Raw genomic sequence first — 22,840 nt, forward strand, 5'->3', positions numbered from 1 at the left:
CAGACCAATTCGCCACTGTATTTTATAAAACAGCAGCAATTGCAATAAGATAAAAGTCATTTTTAGTAGCTAAATGTGGTAATAATTATCGAAATAAACATTCCTTCCGTCAAGTTCATGATCCTAACTGTTTAGCCAACTGTTTAAAGCGCATTAAACATTCGTTGATTCATAAATATGTATCAACATGTAAAAACTATTCGTTTTATAAAACATAACGCTTACAAACAGTGTCCATTTAACAGTCTTATAACATAATGTTTAATAATAATGTAGCCTACGGTACATAACATTTTTGCTACAGGCAACAATTCTTGTGTTGATTAAATAAACCACATCATTAGTGTGGCCCCAGAAAGTTTAGCATACATTTTTACGACTTAATTAATCAGTAAGGTGTTATCTGAACGCCCTCCGGGGGCTCTGATGAATTTATGATGCTTCTCTGGATTCGTTGAAATCACATCTCAGTTCCTGATAGCCGCATATCGTCAGTCAGTGTCCGGAACTGTAAAACCGTCTCAGCCCACTCCGCGCGCGGGCAGATTTACAGTGCACTTCAGCTGCACGAGACAAACAGCAGCAATTACCTCGCGCGACACCAAACATACGGCACATCCGCGTCGCGCGCTCAGCTCTGAGGAGAAAAACCCCAGCTGAGATTCAGTCCATAGACATTAATGGCTCAAAGAGAAGGAGGAATAGAGAAGACACTAACACATGGAGCTTGAGTGCATTGTGATATAGACCTGCGAAGGTTTTCATGTTGCGATTGAGGACGTTTTAAAGGAACAGCGTTTTGTACGACACTTCATTTTACGGACCACGCTTCGACGCAGAACTAGTTAATTTCTTCGAACGAAGGCGGATTTGAAAACTATTGAAAGGGACTTTTGGTCACCTCAACAAGTTTTTTTTCTGTTCTAAATTACTATACTGTGCTCTCGGGGCTTCTACCTTTCCTTACATTCAAGGAACTGTCTATGAAAAGTCTCTCAGGATGTTGACAACTCCACAAAAACAGATATGAAATAAGGAACTCTTTGAATTTGCAACGAAATCGCGTGAGATTGTTAATACGGCATATTTATTGTTTAATTTACCCCATTCGCTTAATGTTTTAAGCCGTTTTAGGACCCCAAAAGTCGAGGGGGAAACGACGAATGTCACTTAAGCGGATTCCGTAACAGTTCGGTTAAAACTCGTTCATGAAGCTCGTGCCCGTCTCGTTGGAGCGTCGTCACTTCTGCAGATGTGCTCTGGTTCAATTCTAACCATCGTGTAGGTAAGATTTCCACATTATGGGCTTTACAACACTAGTGATTTAGTTTGGTTTATTTGTCCACAATCTTGCTTTTGTTGTGAAGAAATGTAATGTGTGAACGGTAATTGTTCCTAATTCGCGTTTCATGTCAATAATGCTCTAAGGCATATTCTCCAGTTGACATTTTCATTATTGGCACTTTTAATGAAATGAAATTAGGCCTGTTTGTCTTGCTGCAAATGCCATTGTAGGAAGTTGTTCTCTGTCCATGGTGCTGAAGTTATGAAAAGTTGACCTGCTGAACTCGATTTAGTTCAAATCTGTTTGTTACACTGAGAGAATATCTTACGTTACGAAAGCATAACTGTTACTTCCATACAATTAAACACATAAAACCCTGAGGAGAGGTACAATTCCAGGTAAAACTATTTTTTAAAGCACATTATGATTTTTCTACTGTTGCATCCAAAGAGACAGCCCTTGTTCAATCTACAATGCGCTGTTTTGATCATGTGACCGGTAAGCCTGTCTTCTTTACACATCCTTATGCACTTGCAGTCGAGCAAATATGGCAATGTACACTCTTTCTGATTGGTAGGTTTGATTTCCCATGACCCTTTTGTAAGGTGCAAGGAGATTTTCCCCCTATGTCAGTTGAGAGATGGGACAGGGGGATGGGCATTCCCTGCATAATAATGTTAAAGAGTTTTTTCCACCCCCAGCCATGACCATTCCTCCATCCTTTACCCTCCCCCGTCACATCTCCGCCTCTCCCTCTCGGTTACACACATATTAATTGCAATGGCATACCTATTCCAAAGTGTCGTCTTCAAAGGAGGAGGAAAAAAACAAGGAACCAGTGTCACATATGCAGATTTTACTTTAAATGCCACCACTTCTTTTTAATTATCTTAAAAACAGCTTTTCTATGCTGTAACAATGGATGAATAGTTCCTTCAACTTGATCTGACCTGTAAAAATACCTTTAAGTGGTGTAACCAAATGTAGTCAAGTTAATTGAGTCATATTTTTGACTGTCAAAAGGAATATTGTGCTCATGCTGTTCTAAACCAGTGTGGTTTTCCTTCCTCTGAAGAACACAAAAGAAAATATTCTGAAAAAATATTTTTAGACCCCATTGACTTTTATTGTATAGACCAAAAAAAAAAAAAACCCCAGTTCAAACATTCCTCAACATATCTTCATGCTCGACACGACAGAAGAAATTAAGTCATACAGGTTAGGGATGGTTTACTAAGTAAATGATGACAACATTTTTATTTTTGGGTGAAATATCCCTTTATATGTTAAGTCAAAGCTGATTGTTTTTGGCTACCTGACATTTTTTTTTTTTTTTGATAATATGATGATAATGTCCTTCTCAGGGACTAAAATGATTTGTATTCCGCATGATAAGAATAAGGAGGGACGGAAAGAACATATAACATATGAGTCCATGTTTTTTTGTAGCTGCTATGTACACAACCTCCAGCCTTCTTCCATCACCATGAAGAGGATAAAAATGTTTACAGGTGTTACATAAAAACACTCTTTAGTGAGACAGTGTGTGTGTGTGTGTGTTTGGTGTTATTCCTGTAGGGTGGCTGAGTACAGCTACAGCCTCTTTTCCACTTTTCTTCCTGTCCTGATCTTTTTATATCTCTGCCTGTCTGCTTGGCAAGAGGCCACTCCGTATCCAGATTCATTCCCCCGTTATGTGGTTTGAAAGTTGCTGTTCCACATTGAACACCCATAGATGTGCATGGTCCCTCTATGAGGAAGATGAGTTTCCAGCTGAGAAACCTCTTCCGAACCAAAAGCTGTGAGAAATAATCCATTTTGGTATTGCTTTGGGACCTTCATTGTTCCCAATTCAGCTTGGGGGATGTAACAGCATCAGCGTCCATCTTCCGTTAAAAACAGTCTTTGTAATGTCTAACATGTTTATATTCTGCGAGGCATCGGATGGCATGTTGTCCCTTGGGGCGGCAGGAGTGTTGTAAGCCCATGCTGGTGTCTGCGGTTGCAGGAAGTGACATGGCCTTGTGGCAGGAGACATAGCAACCGTTTCTGGCGGTGTGGGGGTGCGTGGGGGAGGGGAGCAGGACGGGTGGACAGTAAAGGGCATTAATGAAAGAGGAGCGAGGAGATGTGGTGTGAAAGGCAGGCTTCAGGATCTGGCAGAAAATCTGCAAATATCCAATCATTAAACGTCTCAGCATATAAACCATATTGTCAAAATAAAATCAACTCCGTTTTAAAACTGTGTGCTGCAAAATATTGAATATAATTCTATCTGAGGTGACGCAATGAAAAGTGTTTGTTACACTATGTAATTATAATGCACACACCGTCAGTCACTCCTGAGGTCTGAGTGGCTCGAAACGCCTGTTGTTCCAGGAAAAAAGTCCTTTAGAAATGCACAGTGCTGCGGATTTGATTGAAGTGAATTTAATTATACAAAATAAGGAGGGATATTTCATAAATTTTGCATGTTTGAGAATTTATTTGGATTCATGTAATGTGATTGATGAATCTTTTACAGACTATTGCATAATATAGTTATTGATAGAGATTTCGATGAGAATAGAGGAAGTGCTTCCATATTGAGAAGACGACTCAGGAACACTGATGATTGGATGTGTCGGTGAGTGTATTGTCCGCTCCACATTTAGCTCTTACAAAATAGAATTTGATGGTTGAAAATGAACTGGATATTGACATTTTCTTCGGGGAGTGCTGCTTACCCATGAAAAAACCTGCCAGAAGTATGCTAAAGTGCTCTGGGTGGTTGCCAGGCTGTTGCTACATGGTTGCTAATGTGTTTAGGGCTGCGTTTCTCAAAAGCATTGCGAGAACCACCAATGTTAAATGATCAACTTAGCTCATGATGCTTTTGAGAAACGCAGCCTGGGATGGTTATTCTTCTAAGTAGTTGATATATGATTGCTTATTGGGACTTAGCAAGCACAGCTTTTTGTCTAAAATATTATTGTGGTTATGGTTCCTGCTTCAGTTAAAATGTAACAGCAAAAATTTAACTTTAATTTGTTTGTAAATAATTTCCATAGGAAAGAGAGAAGAGTGTAAGTGTATTTTTTTTTTGTTGAAAAAAGTATGGCTTAAAAGGATAGTTCACCCATAAAAGTAAAATTCTGTCATCATTTGTTCCAACCCTATATAAATTTCTTTCTTCTGCTGAACACAAAAGAAGATATTTAGAAGAATGTCAGTAACCAGACAGACTGTGCTGATAAATACAAGGAACAAAGTATAACTATTGCATTGCGATGAAAGTGTAGTTTGATTTCTAACATTATTCTCTCAACAGACATTTACGTAGATAGTATGGCATTATGATTTATTTGCTTTGGTGTACTGTGGAGTGGGTAAAACTGATTTTAATGTCAAACTAGCAGTTACCGTTGACTCGCGCTAGCCTAGCACCAGTGAACTATGCAACTGGAACGACTGGATGAAAATGTTTGAAAACGGTCTCCACTGATAAATAACACTAAGGCTAACTTGGAAATGAGGCCCGCTGTCCAAAATTCAGAACCACCCCTTTAAAAAAGCTGAGAAAGAAAAGGCACATTTATCATATTGGATCTGCACATTAGCTCTTAAAGTGACAGCAGCCTAATATTCCAGTGTTTAAATGTTAATCGAACACAAAAGACAGAGAAAATCACTCACTGCTTTAGACTGAATAACTTTTGTAACTTAAATAAAGGATTAAGTCACTGGCCATTGGCAGATGTGGTAAAAAGTACGTTTTAGGCCCTGATTGCATTACAGTGTATTATTCTGGCCAAGAACTATCCACTTAAAAAGGATGATGCTACACTCTTATAAAGCAACCAACCACAATTCATTTTTGTTGTTGTTAGGCAACATTTAGGGGCAGTTACATGTGACATAGTTACATAAGAAATTAGCTTAAAATATTTGAATATGTCGAATATCAGCTTTATTTGAGTGTGACCTGATTTTGAAATTTGAAAATGAGACTTTAGTTTATTCCTTTTATAACATCCTTTTTAAGTCTTAAATTGCATGTTCATTTAAGGAAAGAGTGCATAAAAAAGGGACATGATAGACTTGAGATTCTGGCATTCATTGTTCATTGTGAGTCGATCCAATTTAAACCTTTAAACCTTTATTTTTATGCCGTTTAGGAAATGTATACTTTTTAACCATCTAAATAATTTAACTCGAAGCTTGATTTGATGAAATAGACAGTAATTATGCATGAATACCACAGGTTACAAATGGATAACCCCAATGCAGAACACCTGCAATTTACAGCAAAAGCCATTTAAGCTGTGTTAGCTTAAATCACTGTATTGTGTGGGTGAGACTTACTCAAGCGGCATATCTGTTTGGCGTTTCCATGGTAACAAGATGACCCTTTGAGTGGTATCGAAGGATTTCATCTCTTTAGGTGGTGTAGGGCATAATGACCTGGACGGACAGGTTAGTGGACATTTTATTTGTGGCAAAGTGTTTTGTTTTGTTTTTCGATCGTTTCACCCCGAGTTCACAGGTCAGATGGCCCACTTCAAAGGCGTTCCAGACATTATTTCCAAGTAGGAAGTGGGAAAAGTCCTAATTCCGAGTCCCAGAAAGGAGCATCAGTCAATGAGATCACGATGAACAAGACTTAAACTCCTTGGTTTGGCCATACTCAGCATACAGTAGGCAACACTACAAAACACAGTATAGCCTATGATACAATGGGAGTAAATATAAATACAGTGCTGTTGTCAACACTTTCCACAAATTGCTTCAACCTACCCTATCTTGATTATAGATACGCAAGTACAATTTAGTTGCATATGTACTATTTTGAAAATTCCCAACTGCAAATCAGACTATTTGAGAAAACCAGTAGGTTTATATGAAACATTAAATAAGTACACCATGGCATTTGAGGGTGCCCGCATCGCTTTGTTTATCAGCGGTATGCATTTCTGCATATTCTATGCAATTCAAATCCAAGCTGTCCGCAGCAATCAGTTTACTTCCTGTATGCATGTGTTTGTGATATCAGAGATATTCTGCACATTAGGAAAAAGCTGTGTTTGTGTACTTTGGTAAGGGAATACATCTCGCTGCTGTCGTATATTTGGATCAGTGAGGGTTTAACATCAGTCCTTTATAGACGCATGTGTTCATAGGCCCTTCATTAGTGTGGGAATGAATTATCTAATGGCATACCTGCACGCTGTGTCCCTCAACACACACACTATGGATCACTCAAATAGGCCTGTGCAGTAGCCGTGGGGTTGCCAAGGGTAACAGTTTATTAGTCACGAACCACAAATAGAAAGATTATGCAGGGTGCATATGGCACTGTTTCATTTTATTCATCTTGAAGTGCTTTTACTGAGTTTGATGTGTGACTTAGAAATGAGAATAGGCTTTTTAATCTTTATAGTTGGCGTATGAAGAAATAGTCATGGAGTTATTTTTAAATGAATGTGGTATGAACATATTTATTCCTAAACCAAATGTCCCTTATAGGGAGTGGAATTGATATGACTGGTAACCTTTATAGTGTGTTTGTTTACTGTCAGCATTCTGCTTTTTTTGCTTGTTTGTTGATATGAATTGTTGATGTATGATGGTTTCAAGACTCGCGCGTCTTTATTTGCGCCAGGACATGTTATATTAATAAGTTATTATAGGCTATTTAATTATTTTGGCCCCCTATAGAATTGTCCTTTAGGCTCTGTATATTTTTTAACTTCTCAGGACAAGCGTGTTGAGCTTGTCTGAACATGATTTAATCACAATAAAAGGTTTCTTCTTCCTTTTATCTCTTTGAAATGAAAGAAATCTAGTTTTGACTGCAGGGTGTGCAAAACTTTTGCTAGGTTACACTATACTCTTACTTAAAGAGTTTTACGGCACATTTTAAAGCAGCTTTTGCCTTCTAGTTATTTACCCACAGACTTGGTCAGGGGTAAAATAGTTTGTCTTCCTGTTAAGTCTGACATGACCTATAAAAAATCGAATTAATCTTATAATTTAATCTGTTAGCAAACCCTTTGTTTGTGTTGTTGAGGTTTTCTTTTGTATACAGTTCATTGAACATTTTAGTTAAGGTCTCATACAGTTTAATGAATCGTTCAATTCCTGCATTGCGAAAATGATGAAACACATTCTCAATGGAAACGTCACACTCTGTGGTTGTCTTTAAATGCAAAATGTCTCTCTTTGGTATGTCTCTCAAACGATGAAGGATATGACATTTTTACTGACAGTACTGTATGACATTCACGCTAACATACATATTTCTAACATATAAAATGCTAAACATATACTATAATGCTAACATACTCATAATATAATATATATAATGCATACATATTGTTGACGGACATGATTTGTAACATGTTAACATCCATACTTCTAATTCACATACTGTAACAGCATGCTAACATGCATCCTGCTAACTTACATACAGTAACAACATGCTAGCATGCATCCTGCTATCATACACATACTGTAACAACATGCTAACATGCATCCTGCTAACTTACACATACAGTAACAACATGCTAGCATGCATCCTGCTATCATACACATACTGTAACAACATGCTAACATGCATCCTGCTAACTTACACATACAGTAACAACATGCTAGCATGCATCCTGCTATCATACACATACTGTAACAACATGCTAACATGCATCCTGCTAACTTACACATACAGTAACAACATGCTAGCATGCATGCTGCTATCATACACATACTGTAACAACATGCTAACATGCATCCTGCTATCATACACATACTGTAACATGCTAACATGCATCCTGCTATCATACACATACTGTAACAACATGCTAACATGCATCCTGCTAACTTACACATACAGTAACAACATACTAACATGCATCCTGCTAACACACACATACCGTAACAACATGCATCCTGCTATCATACACATTTACATTCCATAACATGCTAACATCCATTCTAACATACACATACTGTAACATGCTAACATGAGCCCTGTTAACAGACATAATGTAACATGTATACTGTAACATACTGTGTAATGAAAAATCACGCGATAAAAAACGAACTGTAAATGACGCGGAACAGCTCGCTTGCCAATACCCAGTGACGAAGTCGTAGAGCACAACGCGAATATGGATGTCAAACTACTGCTGCAAACTGTTTGCACGGTGATTTGCTCTGAGAAACAAATGCAAAAAAAAAAGAAAAAATAAGATTTACCCGGGGACCTCAACCCATTCCTTGCTCTGATTGGCTGTAGCTCATGACATCACTGACGTTGAGTCGTTTGACAGCTCTGGATATCTAGCATGCTAGATATTTTTCTGGGCTCTGCGACGCGTCTGTGAGGCTTCTGCGAGCGTCTTGGATTCATTGTTGGCTCTTTCATACTAACAGATTGGCGAGCGCTCATCGCCCGCTAATCCCCCGCAATTTGCACGCGATAACACCCGACCTGTCGGCGGGCTCAACGATTTGCAAAACGGGCTTAAAATCATGTAGTGTGAACTAGGCTTAACCAGCATGACTTTGGTCAACTACGTGTTCACTGTTTCCCAGCATGACCAAGCAAGATCAGCACCAAACAGGCCCTGGCTTGCATAAACCAGCCTGAGCCAGAATGAAAATGTATGCAGCTGGTCTTGTCAGCAGTGTGGCACATCCATATTCAAGCATCTTTGTGCATGCATGCAGTCCAGATGTATTGTTCTGGAAGTGCACTTGATGCCACGTCAAGTAAGAATGGATCGGGTCACAATCTTATCGCATGTGCAGAATTGAACGACCTTTGTTGCAGGTTTATGTTTCCACAATCATGTCCCTTGTCAGATTATGTTATCATGCTGTCTCATGAAAGGACTTGCCTGTGTGCGTCAATGGAAACTGCCTTCTCATTATTCCCCATGGCACATCACTGAGAAATGTGCAAACTTCTGTGTCAGGAGCTGTTAAGTCACTTTCATGATTCACACCAGGGCTTCAATGCACCTTTGACCTCCACTTGAAAAGAATTGCAGATAGTGTCACAGTAAAGGGATTTTATGAAGTTGATAGCATGAAAGTATGATGCTAAACAAGGGAAAGAGTGGCCCTGTTCCAAATAGCACACTTCATGTGCACTTGAGGTCTTGTGGACTTACAATGGCCGCCGAGTGCTTGTTTGTCAAGTCCACGAGACCGTAGGGTGTCCCATTTGTCATGTTCGGTTTCAGAACGGTGCTTGCAAGCTTCCAAATTATCATGTGCACCTGTTATTCATTTAGTTGTTTAGTTTGTGTGTATTTAAGCTCTGTGTTTCTTTCGGTTCTTTGTCTGTTCAGTTACCTCTTTACTTTTTGTCTTGTGTGTTTTGTTTGTTAGTGACAAGTTTAATAAATCTATACATTATGATATAATTATTTTGGCTGTAAATTCTACCCTTAAAATGTGTTATATAAAACATAATCATGTGTATTTGTAATAATGTACATTTTTCAATAATCTAGTGACTTGATTTTATTGGATATGATTATTTATTTATTTTTTTGGATCTTGATGAAAGAAAACCAAAGGACATGATTATTTATACCAAGGGAATGATTAGTCTGGTGTCAGTACAAAGCCAACTTCATGTTATGTAACACTGGAGTTAACATTAAAGACTATAATACAAGAAAGATTGATATATTATAAATATGACTGGAAAAGCTATTGTAAAAGACCAGACATATTAACATTTGCACACCTGTAACAATGTGCAGATCATTTGAATTGAATATGAACAGCCTACAGATATACTGTGCTTACAGCAGAGACTCGTGGCATGGTGCCAAAGCTAGTCAGTAATGCATGAAAATGAAAATTATTGGCAGAAACAAAGCGCTTTAGACCCAGTGGGCTGAAACCCAAAAGTGCTTCAAATGTCTTTTTGCCTTTGTTTGGAATAAGTATCTGTGGAAGCCTGTTTTCACCTCTGAGTAATGCAAAATAAAATAGCTAATTATGGAGAAATAAAAAAGAAGGATCCCTTGTGCAAAATAAGTACTGTCATGGTTTCTGTTTGTGTTTTGTTCTGTTCTCTGTTCGGTTTATGTTTGAGTTTCATTTTGCTCATTTGTTCATCTTGTCTGTTAATTAGGTCAGTTCTCTGTTATCTTTCTGTTTGTCACTATGGTTACTAATTGATTTGAGTATTCTGTTCAGGTGTGTCTTGTCTACATACACCCTCTGTTTCACTCAGTCCCTTGTCTAGCATTATTACAGTTCCCTCTGATAGTTGGTTGTATGTTTTTTGTTTATGTTTTGAATTAGTCTCCTATGTCTCCTTCGTCATGCGCTTGATTATTTTTAAAGAACATACATATTGTGGAATATACTTACGTGCAAATTGGATATATTGTTTTCAGACAACTGAATGTTTTTTGCAATGAAATGAAAATGTATAATAGTTTAAATTTATATTATATGCAATTAGTTGAGCTTTTCAACACACTTAAGTAAATCTTTATATGTACTTTCAAAAATATTTCTATTGGCTTTGAAATTTACAGCTGAATGCACTGAAATATAGGCTACAGCCTTTTTGCAGACTTCCATAATCAATTCTTGTAATGTCTTATTTGATGTATAAATATATTTTTCACATGAAAATGTGAAAAGGTGTGACTTTTCAACAACATACTAGGGATGCTAACAATTAATGACGATAATTTAAATAGAACTTATGGATGGTCAATTAAGCAAGGTCATCATTAGAAGGCGTAGTTTTGAGGCGGGAAAACAAGTACAGCAGACACACAAGGAAGATAGAATAGAATAAAGAATAAGTCATAAGATCCTGGTGGATGAGAGATGATCTTCCAGAGCTGTTTCAGCTTTAGATCCTATTACAGTGAGGTAAATAAGTATTTGAACATCCTGCTATTTTGCAAGAAGCGCCCTCGCCCTCAGATCACTTGGACGTGACTGTGATTACAAGAGGTAAATACGATATAAATACTGTTTGTTTTCTCACACAAACCGCTAGTTTTGTGTCTTAGGCCATCAATGTGTACATTTACAAGTCATTAAATCATGTTTAATTTGGACTTCTCTGTGCATGCTCTTTAAGGGAGACCCCATAGACCACCATTGTATGACTGACAGACAACAACGGTTAAAAAATATCAAAATTGAAAATACTGTGGAAACAAAGACACCTACATCTTGGATACCCTTGAGGTAAGCTAAAACATATCAAAAATTAATGTCAAAGTGAACTATCCCTTTAATACCTATTTCCGATTTGTTGACTATATCCAAATTTTTTGACAACCAGCTTACATCTTCTTTTATAAGTGACCCAAATTCGATTTACACTATACTCTTGGTGAAATAACCGATGGAAGACGTACTGATACTAAAAAGCCTAGGCCGAAAGGGAAGTAAAAACGACACGATTTGCAATAGACATAGATGAAATTTTAATCTATCTGCACCATCTTTAAAGATCAGCAAACCATTGGTCTCTTAAGGCTGAGAAAAAAGAGGAGCATCATACACTTTTTCAATGCCGTATGACTGGCATTAACTCGGGAATATCCAATCTGTTCACTTACATGATGGCAGACTCAAATGAACATATCAGATTTATTTTCACATATGAATGTGGCCTTAAATCGATCTGAGAATATCGAAATCCATGTGTTTTCCCCTGCTTACACGTTTGTGGGTTATACACTGTCACAGAATTGGGTCACTTGAACCATGTAATGCAAATGCAGCCTTTATAACGCCCCGCTTTGGATCTAAGAGGTTAAATTTAACGATTAATCAATTGATTGATTGTTAATTTAAACAATGATTGACAATGGGAATTAATGTAAATTGATATTCCCATTTTAAATTTTTTTAATAAATTATTTAAAAACATGTAGTTATGCATGTTGGTGATTAATGTAATTTCTAGCCATAGATATGTATATAATAAAGGCTAGATGAGTTACGGCGGAGTTTCCATCGTCATCACCGGCGGCCATCTTGTCACAGACAAGCTGATGTAAGATGAGTGGTCAGCACGAACACAAATACTCTTATCTCGTTGAAATCTTGACGGATTTACAAACGGTTTGGTTTCTTACAAACGTTATTAACGTGGCTATAATTATCTGGATGATTATTTATTTATACACTTTTTATTCATAAGTATGCAGTGTCATAACTACATCTCTGACGTTTATAACGAAACAAACCGTTTGAAAATCTGTAGAAAATTGAGCAAGTTATGGTCATTTAAATAGTACATGTACCATTAACACAATGTTACGAGTGAGCGAGCTGCCTGTGACAAGATGGCCGCCAGGTGCAGGCGTCGACCTCCATTGGCCAGCAGCGCGGACGACGCTTCACGGCGTGCATCTAGCCTTTATATAGATATCTATGATTCTAGCTTTAAAAAAAACTATTCTAAACATAGATCTTGCTTTTTGACACTATTGTGCTGTGCAGAAAACAGAACACAGCCACCTCAAAATACTTTTCAAATATTTTTTTGGATGACATAAAAGTACACCATGCCTTACACATGGGACAGACTGGTGAATGTGTGCATATTCTTTAAAGGTGCTGTAAGCAATTTCTGAGAAACGCTGTAGAAAGTGGATCGGAACGAGCAGTGCAACACACTTGTAGCCAATCAGCAGAAGGGGGCATGTCCACTCTTGATGGGGGAGATGAGAGTGCCAATCACCTGTAGGGGGGGTGTCCACTCATGATGGGGGAGATGAGAGAGCCAATCAGCTGTAGAAGGGAGCATGTCCACTCATGATGGGGGAGGAGAGAGAGTGAGCAAGAGTGAGATTTGAAGAAAAACAAATGGCTGAGACATTATAAAAGAGAAAACGTCAGAGGAATAGCAATGGAGAAAGGTTTATGACCAGGTAAGAGCTTTAGGACCCGCATTAATATTAGAAATGTCTTCCAGCGAAAACAGCTAGTAAGAGCTGTGCAGGTAAACCTCACTCCCCTGGCCTCAAGAGGTGCGAGAGCAACTGACAGTAGAGGCTGTTGTCTTGTTAGTATGCCTGCCTCCCATGCCGGAAACGCTAGTTCGAATCCCGCTCGGAGCACTAGTAGAACTGGAGGGGTTTGTTGTGAACTTTTTTCTTCTGAAGTGTAGGAACTCCGAAACGATTCTTTATTGCTGTTGCATTGCTGTAGTCTGCTTCAAGTCAAGTCAAGTCTAACTAAAGGAACGTTATATTGCAGTTTATATACATTTCAAGGGGGTGGGATTAATTACATGGAGGAGGGGACTCTTGAACAAAACATGTAAAGGAAAGTACATGATTCAGCTGGTTACCTGATTTCATCAGGTAACAGTGTAACTCAGAGCCTTGAGATGCTAATCCAATTAGCCTGATTAGATCAACAAAAGGCCCAGCTGACCTTTGAGATGTGAGTCAAGAGGTTAATGTCCGAAACCTTGATTGCCTCAAAATGGAAAACAGTGTGTGCACTTTCTCAGTTAAAAATACTGCGTTGTATCTAAATTAAACATTTACTAATTTGTAATCCTACAGGTTATACATTAGTAACATTGGTTTTTGCTTTTTCACTGAACCAAGATATGCTGTTGTTGTAATGTTAGCTAAAGTAGCATGAGTGTCATTGTTTGTCTGGAGACTAACAATAAACTCTTGATTGGATGTATCCTTGTGTACTGCATGTTCATTTTTTGTTCTTCCTTGTCGTTTGTTCGTCATCTTGGCTTTATTTTTCACAAAGCATTATTTTGCTTCGCTTCTGAAAGAAACATCCACTCTTGCATTGCGTGTTCGTGCATTTTTGGGGGCAGAGCAATGAAAACAGGGGTGTGTTTGCTTGGGCTGATTTCAGATACCAACAGTGTTTCTCAGAAATCACTTACTGCACCTTTAATCATCAGTCTAAACATATTTAAAACTGCATGCAAATTTTGAATATATTTTAAAGCAGATGTTTTGTTACACACTGAATTGTGTCATAGTTTTTGAAATCATGTTTTTGGCTGTGTGCACAGTCTTCAGTGAGTTTGTTGTGGTTGTGATTTGTTAAAATTGCGGATTCTTATTTCGGGCTCCTTTCTCTTCCTTTTAATAAAATCAATGGTGTTCTAAGTTTAAATTGCTTTAACTTTGACTAGTATGTTGCAAGGATGATTTGATTTCTGTGTGGTCGGCTATGTATATCAGTGTTCTTCTGAGTGTGTGTTTGCACACATGCTGTAATTAAAGCTACATGTGATGAATGTGTTGTGATGTGGCAACATATTCTTCATACTGTGATCTAATTTAGCTGTCCCCATGGGAGGTTTGTGAGGCAGACTGCACCACACTAATGGATGTTTGCCTTCATTGAATTACAGTGACGTGTGCACATGAACAATGTGCGCAAATGCTGTGTTTTATATTTTGACTTTTTTTTTTTTTCAATTGACCCACCCTTTTAAATCACAGAGTCCCAGTAGTACTGATCTTTATTGGTCAAAGGCCATAAACAAGTCAGTCAATAGGGGGTCAATGACAATTAAGAGTGAAAACAAAAAATCTTTTAGGCATCTAGTTGATTTTGAAAAAGTTTAAAACAATTTCGATGACAAAATCTTAATCATTATTTTCCAAAAAGTATATGGTGGTCCAAGCAGTAAAATGCACAGTCAAACTGGTTTTCCTGGAAAGGCGTTCAAGGTGGTGACCAGCAGTTTTCAGATTGCGAAGTGCAGGGGTAAACCAGGGTGTGTAGAAGGTATAAATCTACTTTTAAGAGGGGCGTGTAAATCAAGAGAGGTATTATATTTGACAAGGATATCAAGGGAGTGTGTGTACAGATTCAGAAAACAGTAATGGATTAACAGAATTGAGGTTACGGTAGGTTATGACGGATTTCAGAGGCATTTCGCAGTTTAGTTCGATGAAGAGGTGATCAGACAGTCCAATCAGAGTACCAAGCATGGAAATATTACAAAATTGCTTGCAAATCAAGACTTTGTGAGAGTCCAAGGGTTTGTTTTGTGTGTTTTTTTTCTGCATGTTTCTGCACATGACCAAGGCTTTTCACATATTAATATTAAGCAACTGAGCAAGTAATAATGAAAATGTATGCCCGACTATTTAAAATGTTTTCCTTTTAACGATTTATTTTTTTAATGAGGATATTGTTATCAGGATAATTGTATCACCCTGACATTTTTTTTTTTTACTGTTTGCCCCAAACCATCCCACAGACACACACAACATTTACTGCACAAATTAAGAACGTCATAGAAAATATATATTCAAATCATTCTTCAGTATGTATGAATTACACTGTTAATTGATTTTTGAATCTGGACACAAAAAAGAATAGCATCCTGTGTTTGACCCATGGGTTATTAGACTGATTTCTAGCTTCTCCTGCAGCCTAATATCAAAAAATCTGCTCTGACGTATTATTGATGTTCTCTTCTAGCTGCCTTTTTCACAATCAAATGAAAACCAACAGTCCTGTTTCATTTCCAACCCAGATCGATTGATTGCATTCAGCCACTAGACGAATCAGATTACAAAGGCCTAATTTGATTTTTGTGAGCAGGTACGAACTACTCGAGGACAGCTCAGCTGATTGGTCGAGACAGATGCCTCTCAAAATGAAAACACAAAAAGCCTAGAAGCCGAGAGGAAGTCAAATGTTCTTAATCAAGGCAGTCGAAGAGAAGATGAGACCTGTGTGTGTCTCCTCGTCCCAACAGGACCCTATCATTAGAGAAGAGTACAGGAACTAACGTTCCTCACTCAGTATTCAGGACATAATGTTTCCGTTCTGTTCTTTTCTTAATAGTCTTGGAGCTAAATTCAACTAGGAGTTTGATGGAGGTCCTTAAAGAGTGCCAGGGGGGGGAAGATAGATGAAGCTCATTACAGTTGCCATTGCCATTACACAAGATTACTTTGCTTTTGTCACTTCACACCTGAATTACACATTATTACAACTAGTGTTATTTAAACATCATTCTTTTATGTATTAATTATTTATACACCATTTTAGTTTTATTTTATTGTTTTCCAAGTAGCCTATGTTTCACACATGACATTAAGTGAAGTCCACTGAACTTACTTATGTCAAATTAACAATAGGTAGCCTACATAAAAACTTCAACAACAGAAATTCTTTTAAATGTGCAATATAACTAAACATTAAAGAGACCATATGATATGATATTTTAAAAGTCCTTTCAGGTTTATTGGGTGTAATAGGATTGTATTGGGAAAATTAAAATTTGTCATAATTTACTTCAGACTCGTCATTCCTTTCTGAAGCTCAAACGTGTTGCGTAACACGAGAATGAACCTCATTGTGTTAAATGTATGTCCTGTTTCCTCCTGCTTAATGTTTTTGGTTTAGTCCTGTGCCGTCACAGTTTTCCCGCTCCTCGTTAGTGTTCAGTTCATTCATCCAGCTGTGCCTTGTTTCCCTAATCTGTGCTCTGTGTATTTAAACCCTGTGTTCTCCCTCACTTCTTGTCTGTTCGTGATTGTGTGTTTTCTGTTACTCCTGTATTTTTGATTAAATTCCGTTTTCCTGGTCAAGACAAACCATAATACATTGGTTCTTGCAAGTCAAGCAAGATTGAGCTTATGTTTACCACACCTGACAATTAAATATTTTAACCATATAAAGCAATTGTGTACCTTCAGAAACTTTGGACTAAACCGCTCAATTCATATGGATTTATTTTATGATATCTATAAAACTTTTTGAAGCATCGGGTTAGTTGTCAATCCTCTCAGATTTTTGGTTGAACTAACCCTTTAACATGCTTTAATGTTCAAAAAACACATGTACAGTGTTTTTCACATACTGTAGGCTACATTATTGAAACCTCTATTCCCAGTCTGTCTGAAACACTCTGATTTCTACAAAGGCCTGGCCTTTCGTTATAGTCAATAAGCCAATCCTTTCTATCCATTTCCACACCTCTCTTAACATGAGAGGGCATACATGTAATTTTGCATACTTCAGTAAGACATTTGACATTTGACCAAGGCTTTTGGGGTCAGTTGACCTTGTTTATTGAGCAGTCTATCTCCTCCAGCTGCTGTTCCTTCTCTTTCATGTCTAAATGAGTGTTGCATTGACCTGGGGTCCAGTCAGAGATCATTTCACTCAAGGACTGGCCAACATTGATGCTTATTATTCGGGCAGCCCAACAAAAAAAAAGAGAGAAAAAAAGAAAGATCCACTTAGTCATCCAGACTGACAATGGGAATTGTGTATGTGATTTTTAATGGCTGATCTGAAATGAATATCATAACAAGAGACCTTTATGCAACATAGTGTAACTCATTCAAATAGTTCTGCAGCAGTCTTCATCAAAATTGTACAAATGAAAGGTTTTCAAGAACCCCAAATATAAATGTTTAAAAAATTTAAAGTGTATTCTATAATTAGCTTTTAACTGTGGAAATGCATCACCAAGGTTTGTGAAAGGGGTCCATGGGAAGGTGTTGTCAATAATTTGTTCAAATAAGTTAGTTAAAGTAGATCTGCAGCTCATCGGGGCCCCCTGCTGGTGTGGGGCTCTGGGCAAATGTCTGTCTGGGCTACGGTTCATGTGAATGCCTATAGAGTTTGCAGTGGTTTTTAAAGCAATCAAGAACAACTTGCAGAAGTGAACCGCTATTAAAGATTTGCTTATATAATTTGCTTATTAAAGTATAGCGATGGGTGTTTTATAAGGAATTTTCATTTTAATTCTAAATGGTTTGTGAGAGCGTCAGCGTCTTTGTGCTATGATCAGTCCCTTCTGCTCGGTGGTAGTGTAATATTTGGCGATCTAGCCTGCTAAAACAAATATTACAGATTTTGCTCTTGCATCTTGTTTTATTTTTTTAAACAATACATTTAAAGGGTTTGTTCACCCAAAAATTTAACTTATGTCAGTAGTTACTCACCCTCATGTTGTTCCAACCCAAGACTTTTGTTCATCTTTGGAAAACAAAATAAGATATTATTTAGATATTAATGGAGCTGTCTCACACCTACATAGGCTTCTATTGTAATTGAAACTTGCCGGCCCAGAAAATTAGTAAAAACATAGTTAAAAATTTCTAATTTGATAAAAGGCAGAAAATTACTTTTTAGTGCTTGTGGATTGTAGACAACAATCCCCATAATGCATTGCATTGCTCAGCTCCGCAGGCCACTCCCAACTAGAGTTGAGCTGCACTCTACGCTACCACCTGGAAATCATTTCGCACAATGAAATCAGATAATGCGCGCTAATATAATATGACGACGTAAGAGCGTCAAGGTGGCGTCCGCGCCGTCAGTCAATGGATTGGCATGATTCTATATGGGCTTCAGACAATCGGCACACTTACTCTGATGCGTAATTTTAGACGTGAAATGCAGCCAAACCTTGGAGCGTTTTTGTCTTCGGCATCTTCATTAATCCCCTTGCCATCAGACATTCAGGGAGTCTCCCGCATATTGATAATGTCTCCCTGATTCCCGCAAATTAGTTAAAATCTCCCGGATTCTAGAGCGAGTGAGCAAGAGCGCTTATGCGATACAGATCAGACTGTGCTCCAAACCATATAGTGTGCGCACGAGGGAGAGGGAGAGAGCGAGAGACTTTGCGTGTGTGCGCCTCATGACACGGACTCGGGCACCAAAATTTTCGTTCTTTTCCAGTCTGGTTATTACCGTTTACGTTGGAACCGGTTCCCTAATGGCACCGTGTTTCGGTACCCAACAATATCCATAATGCATCCGCCTGCGTATTCAGTACCTTCGTCCATATTTTCAAACACACTGGCACTGATCTGTGATTGGTCTGTTAGCGCATTAGGTCCAACCCCCTATGTGCGGGTTTGAAAGGGTGGGAACTAGTGCTTGTAGTCTTTACAGAAATCCCCCCTCTTACACTTCCTCCTACAATGATGTAAAATGAAGATTTTTGTGTCATTGTAGGAGGAAGTGAAAAATGTAATTAGCGGATTTCTCTCGTCTCAGGGGAAAACGAGAGAGTGTTGCACGACCATTCAATATTATGACTGGATTTGTAGCAATGGAAATCTTAATGCAAATGAGTGGAGTGTACCTTTAAGATCACTTTAAAATACCATCACTTTATCTTTGTTTATTGACATTCTATATTGACTCTTGCCCTTTTTATCAGTCTTCTTGGTCCAAGTGTATCTCTCCATCATTTCCTGTTCTTTTGACCTTTGTTATCGCTCCTGGGGTGACACTGGTCTCTCTTTTCCTCCCATTTGTTCTGCCCATTCACTCTGCCAATTCACATTTATCCCTGTTCGGTGATGATTTTGGCATTCAAAACATAGGTGCAGGGAAACATTTCTCACAATGAAATTCTTCTGACAAATTTGATAGTCGCACACCCAGTGGCCGTATGGAGGGTTACCTTTGATCGAGGGCAAGTTTTGTACAGGCATTTGTCGTTAACCTAATTCTGATTACCTTTCTCTCTTTGTTTTTGTGTTTTTAGGGTGTTGATGGAGAGCCTTTCGAATGACAGCCGGGACAGTGGTAATCACAGGTGGAATTCTAGCTACAGTAATCTTACTGTGCATTATCGCTGTACTGTGTTACTGTAGGCTGCAGGTGAGACTCTCTCTGGCTGTCATTTTGCTTCCGTGTCCATTTTTCTCAGTCTGTCTTGTAGGTCTAATGCTGTGTTTTGGTACCTTCACTTGTTTTAGGAAGTAGTGACATGGTCTTCTTGTTCTGTAGTTGTTGTTAGATCTCCTGTTTTCTGTAAAGAATGTGTCTTCTTGTCACAAACACCAACGTCACAACAGAATTGAAAAGTCAGGCAGCATTATATTTTTCAGATGTATTGGTTTTAGCTTTTGAATTGACACTGAAACAGTTTGCAACAAAATTGACCCCAAGTTATATATTTGGTAATAATCTCATAGTGGGAAACAGTGACCAATTTATGCATAAATAAAATTCAGATGGAACTTTGTGCACGTTTTTTTTTTTTTCACTCTTTGTAATTCAGTTGCAAGAAGTAACTATACCGTTTAACCTTTTATTCAGCAAGGACACGTTAAATTGATCAAAAGTGACAGTAGATATATTTCTAATGTTACTAAAGATTTCTATATTCAAAAAAAAATGCTGTTATTTTGAATGGTTTACAGTTTCCACAAAAATATTGAGCAGCACAACCGTTTTAAACATTTATAATAATAATAAATGTTTGTTGAGCAGAAAATCATCAGAATCATGTGACTGAAGACTGGAGTTACTTTCCAAAACTTGAGAAGTACTACATTTCCAAAAGGGCAGACGACAATTGCATTTTTGACCCAATTAAATAAGACTTAAACTAATTAAAATAATTGTATAATTTGGTTGTTTTTGGTTTAAGTCTACTGCTGAATGACAAGCATTTATGATAAACCAAAATATATTTTTGACTCTTTCCCATAAAATGAAAGTCAATTAGGTCCTAAACAATTTTGATTGGATTTTTGGGTGAACTTTGCCTTTAATTCTTTTCAATTTTAAATATATACAAAGTTATTTTGTAGAATTAACCCATAAATGCATACCTCGGGTCATTATCGTCCTGGGACGTCATTCACTAGTGTCATTTGGTGGTGGATCCAGTGAAGAAGCTGTCAGTTTTATTGATATTGACTTTGAAAATGTTGAAAATGACATTTTTGAGAATATGTTTGAGATCATGAATATGAGTCAGATGCTGAATGAACTGGGAAATAAGCTCTGGCTTATACCATCAGCGATGATGGTATAAAACATCTTTTTTTTTATTCTTTATTCTTTATTTTATTCTTTTGTCATTGTTATTTAAATATCAATGGGGTTTAATCTATTGCGGCAGTTGGAGATCCATCCGTGTTAGATATAGATCGGGTTGCTAAAGACACAAATATGTATTAATGATTAGTGAAATATTAATGCATTCAAATGTGAAAATGCGATGCTGACTCTCTCTCTCTCTCTCCTTGCACCCCTATAGTACTATTGCTGTAAGAAGGAGGAGTCGGAGTCAGAGGAGGAGGAGCCTGACTTCGCCGTCACGTCTCGTCTGCCGCCGGTGCATTCAAATCACAACATCCTGGCGGCCACTGTCCCCACGGCAACCACCCCCAATGGACCTGCCCTCTTCACGCCCCCGCCGGCACGGAAACTGACACGCTCGCAGACGTACTGTCCGTCTTGTACGCATTACGACCTGCCATTTTACTTGCAGCAGCCAGACAGCCTGCGAAATGGTGGCGAACGCATTAGCTACCGCAGCGTGCATCAGCAGGATTTGGGGATGCCCACCGCGCTGCCCACTCCTCTGCCCGCCCCGCTGCCCACCCAGCTGCCGATGCCGCTACCCAATTACCACAAACTAAACCTCAGCCGCTCGGTCACCATGAGGGAGATGTTCACGCGAAGCTGCAGCATTAGTACCGACGTGTAGCCGGCCATTCGAACGGTTTATGCTAGATGCTAAAGGCTGACTGCATCAACACAGGCAACAGACTCAATTCTCACTGAAAAACATAATTCCGCATTCAAGCTCTAGCACTTGCCTGCATAAAAACAATGTCCTCTGGAAAACTCCCAGAGTGCCGAGCTTTCAGGAAGACAGCCCAGTGTGTTTGTGCGTAACTGGGAACTATAAATCCAGAAATGGGGTGAGAGCAGAGATTCGGAGCCCCTCTTCATCCCTCACCCCCCCTGCTTCACTCCTGAATCACTTTTTTTCTGTTTTCAGTAATTGAAAAAAAAAAGATTCAGAAAAAAAGACACAATGGGACACCTGTTTTTACGTTTTCCTTACATTTGTCTGGGAGAAAAAAACGTAATAATACGCAGAAATGCTTCGAAAATCTTGAATTTTTCAATATACAGTCTGAATTGAAACTTTTGTATTGTTCATTCACGTTGCTCGAGATGTTTTAGCTGGATATTAACTGATATAGCCGCGGACTTTGTTTTAACAAACCAACACAGGACAACTTACAAAAAGCCCAAAGCGGCTGCAATAACACTGCTAGATCAAAATGTGACGTCAGCAAACAACATGATGTAGGCGTTTGATTTTGAGGTAACGTATGGGATGAGAGGCATTCTTTTTTACCGACAAAAGTAATTGAGTTACCGTGCGTGATTCTAGGTATTTATAGATGTTTCCACAATTACAAACTATCTTCTGTTTTGGATGTTTAAATTATTTCTTCCACTTTATTCACATTTCTCCTATCTAAAAAGGTTCATATTTTTGTTTTACCTGCATTGATATGTTATAATTTCCACTGACATATATTTTTTTACAAATCTGGATGGGGGACGGATACAAAGGCTGATTTGATTTCATGGGCTACAATTGCTCTTTCTAAACGCTGCTTGTTGGACTATGAAGAGAACATCTTCAGCCAGAAGGGTTTTCCCTCCCTCCCTCTCTCTCTACAGTTCATGCTTACAGAGGCGTCAATTAGCCTATTTCCTGCGTAGTTGATGTGAAAACAAGTGGGGCGTTGCACCGACTTCCTTCTTTTTAATAATGACGGTGAT

General features: G+C 38.3%; 1 protein-coding gene across 4 annotated transcripts; it reads left to right on the top strand.

Annotated features, from left to right (window-relative positions):
• Positions 1 to 468: 468 nt before the first annotated feature.
• Positions 469 to 22,522, top strand: fam163ba (family with sequence similarity 163 member B, genome duplicate a). 4 transcript variants are annotated; one of them, XM_039677293.2, is made up of 3 exons: positions 469 to 1,281; positions 19,785 to 19,900; positions 21,291 to 22,522. In XM_039677293.2, the coding sequence occupies exons 2-3, from the start codon at positions 19,808 to 19,810 to the stop codon at positions 21,741 to 21,743; spliced, it is 546 nt and encodes a 181-aa protein (XP_039533227.1). In that variant the 5' UTR covers positions 469 to 1,281; positions 19,785 to 19,807; the 3' UTR covers positions 21,744 to 22,522. The 4 variants fall into 4 exon arrangements, with proteins under 4 accessions (XP_039533227.1, XP_039533226.1, XP_088982317.1 ...); XM_039677292.2 differs by having other exon boundaries at positions 470 to 1,285; XM_089126191.1 differs by lacking the exon at positions 469 to 1,281 and adding an exon at positions 3,638 to 3,911.
• The last annotated feature ends 318 nt before the right edge of the window (positions 22,523 to 22,840 follow it).

Source organism: Pimephales promelas, chromosome 23, assembly GCF_988280905.1.
Source record: "Pimephales promelas chromosome 23, fPimPro1.hap1.1, whole genome shotgun sequence".
In the NCBI taxonomy this organism is placed as follows: Eukaryota; Metazoa; Chordata; class Actinopteri; order Cypriniformes; family Leuciscidae; genus Pimephales; species Pimephales promelas.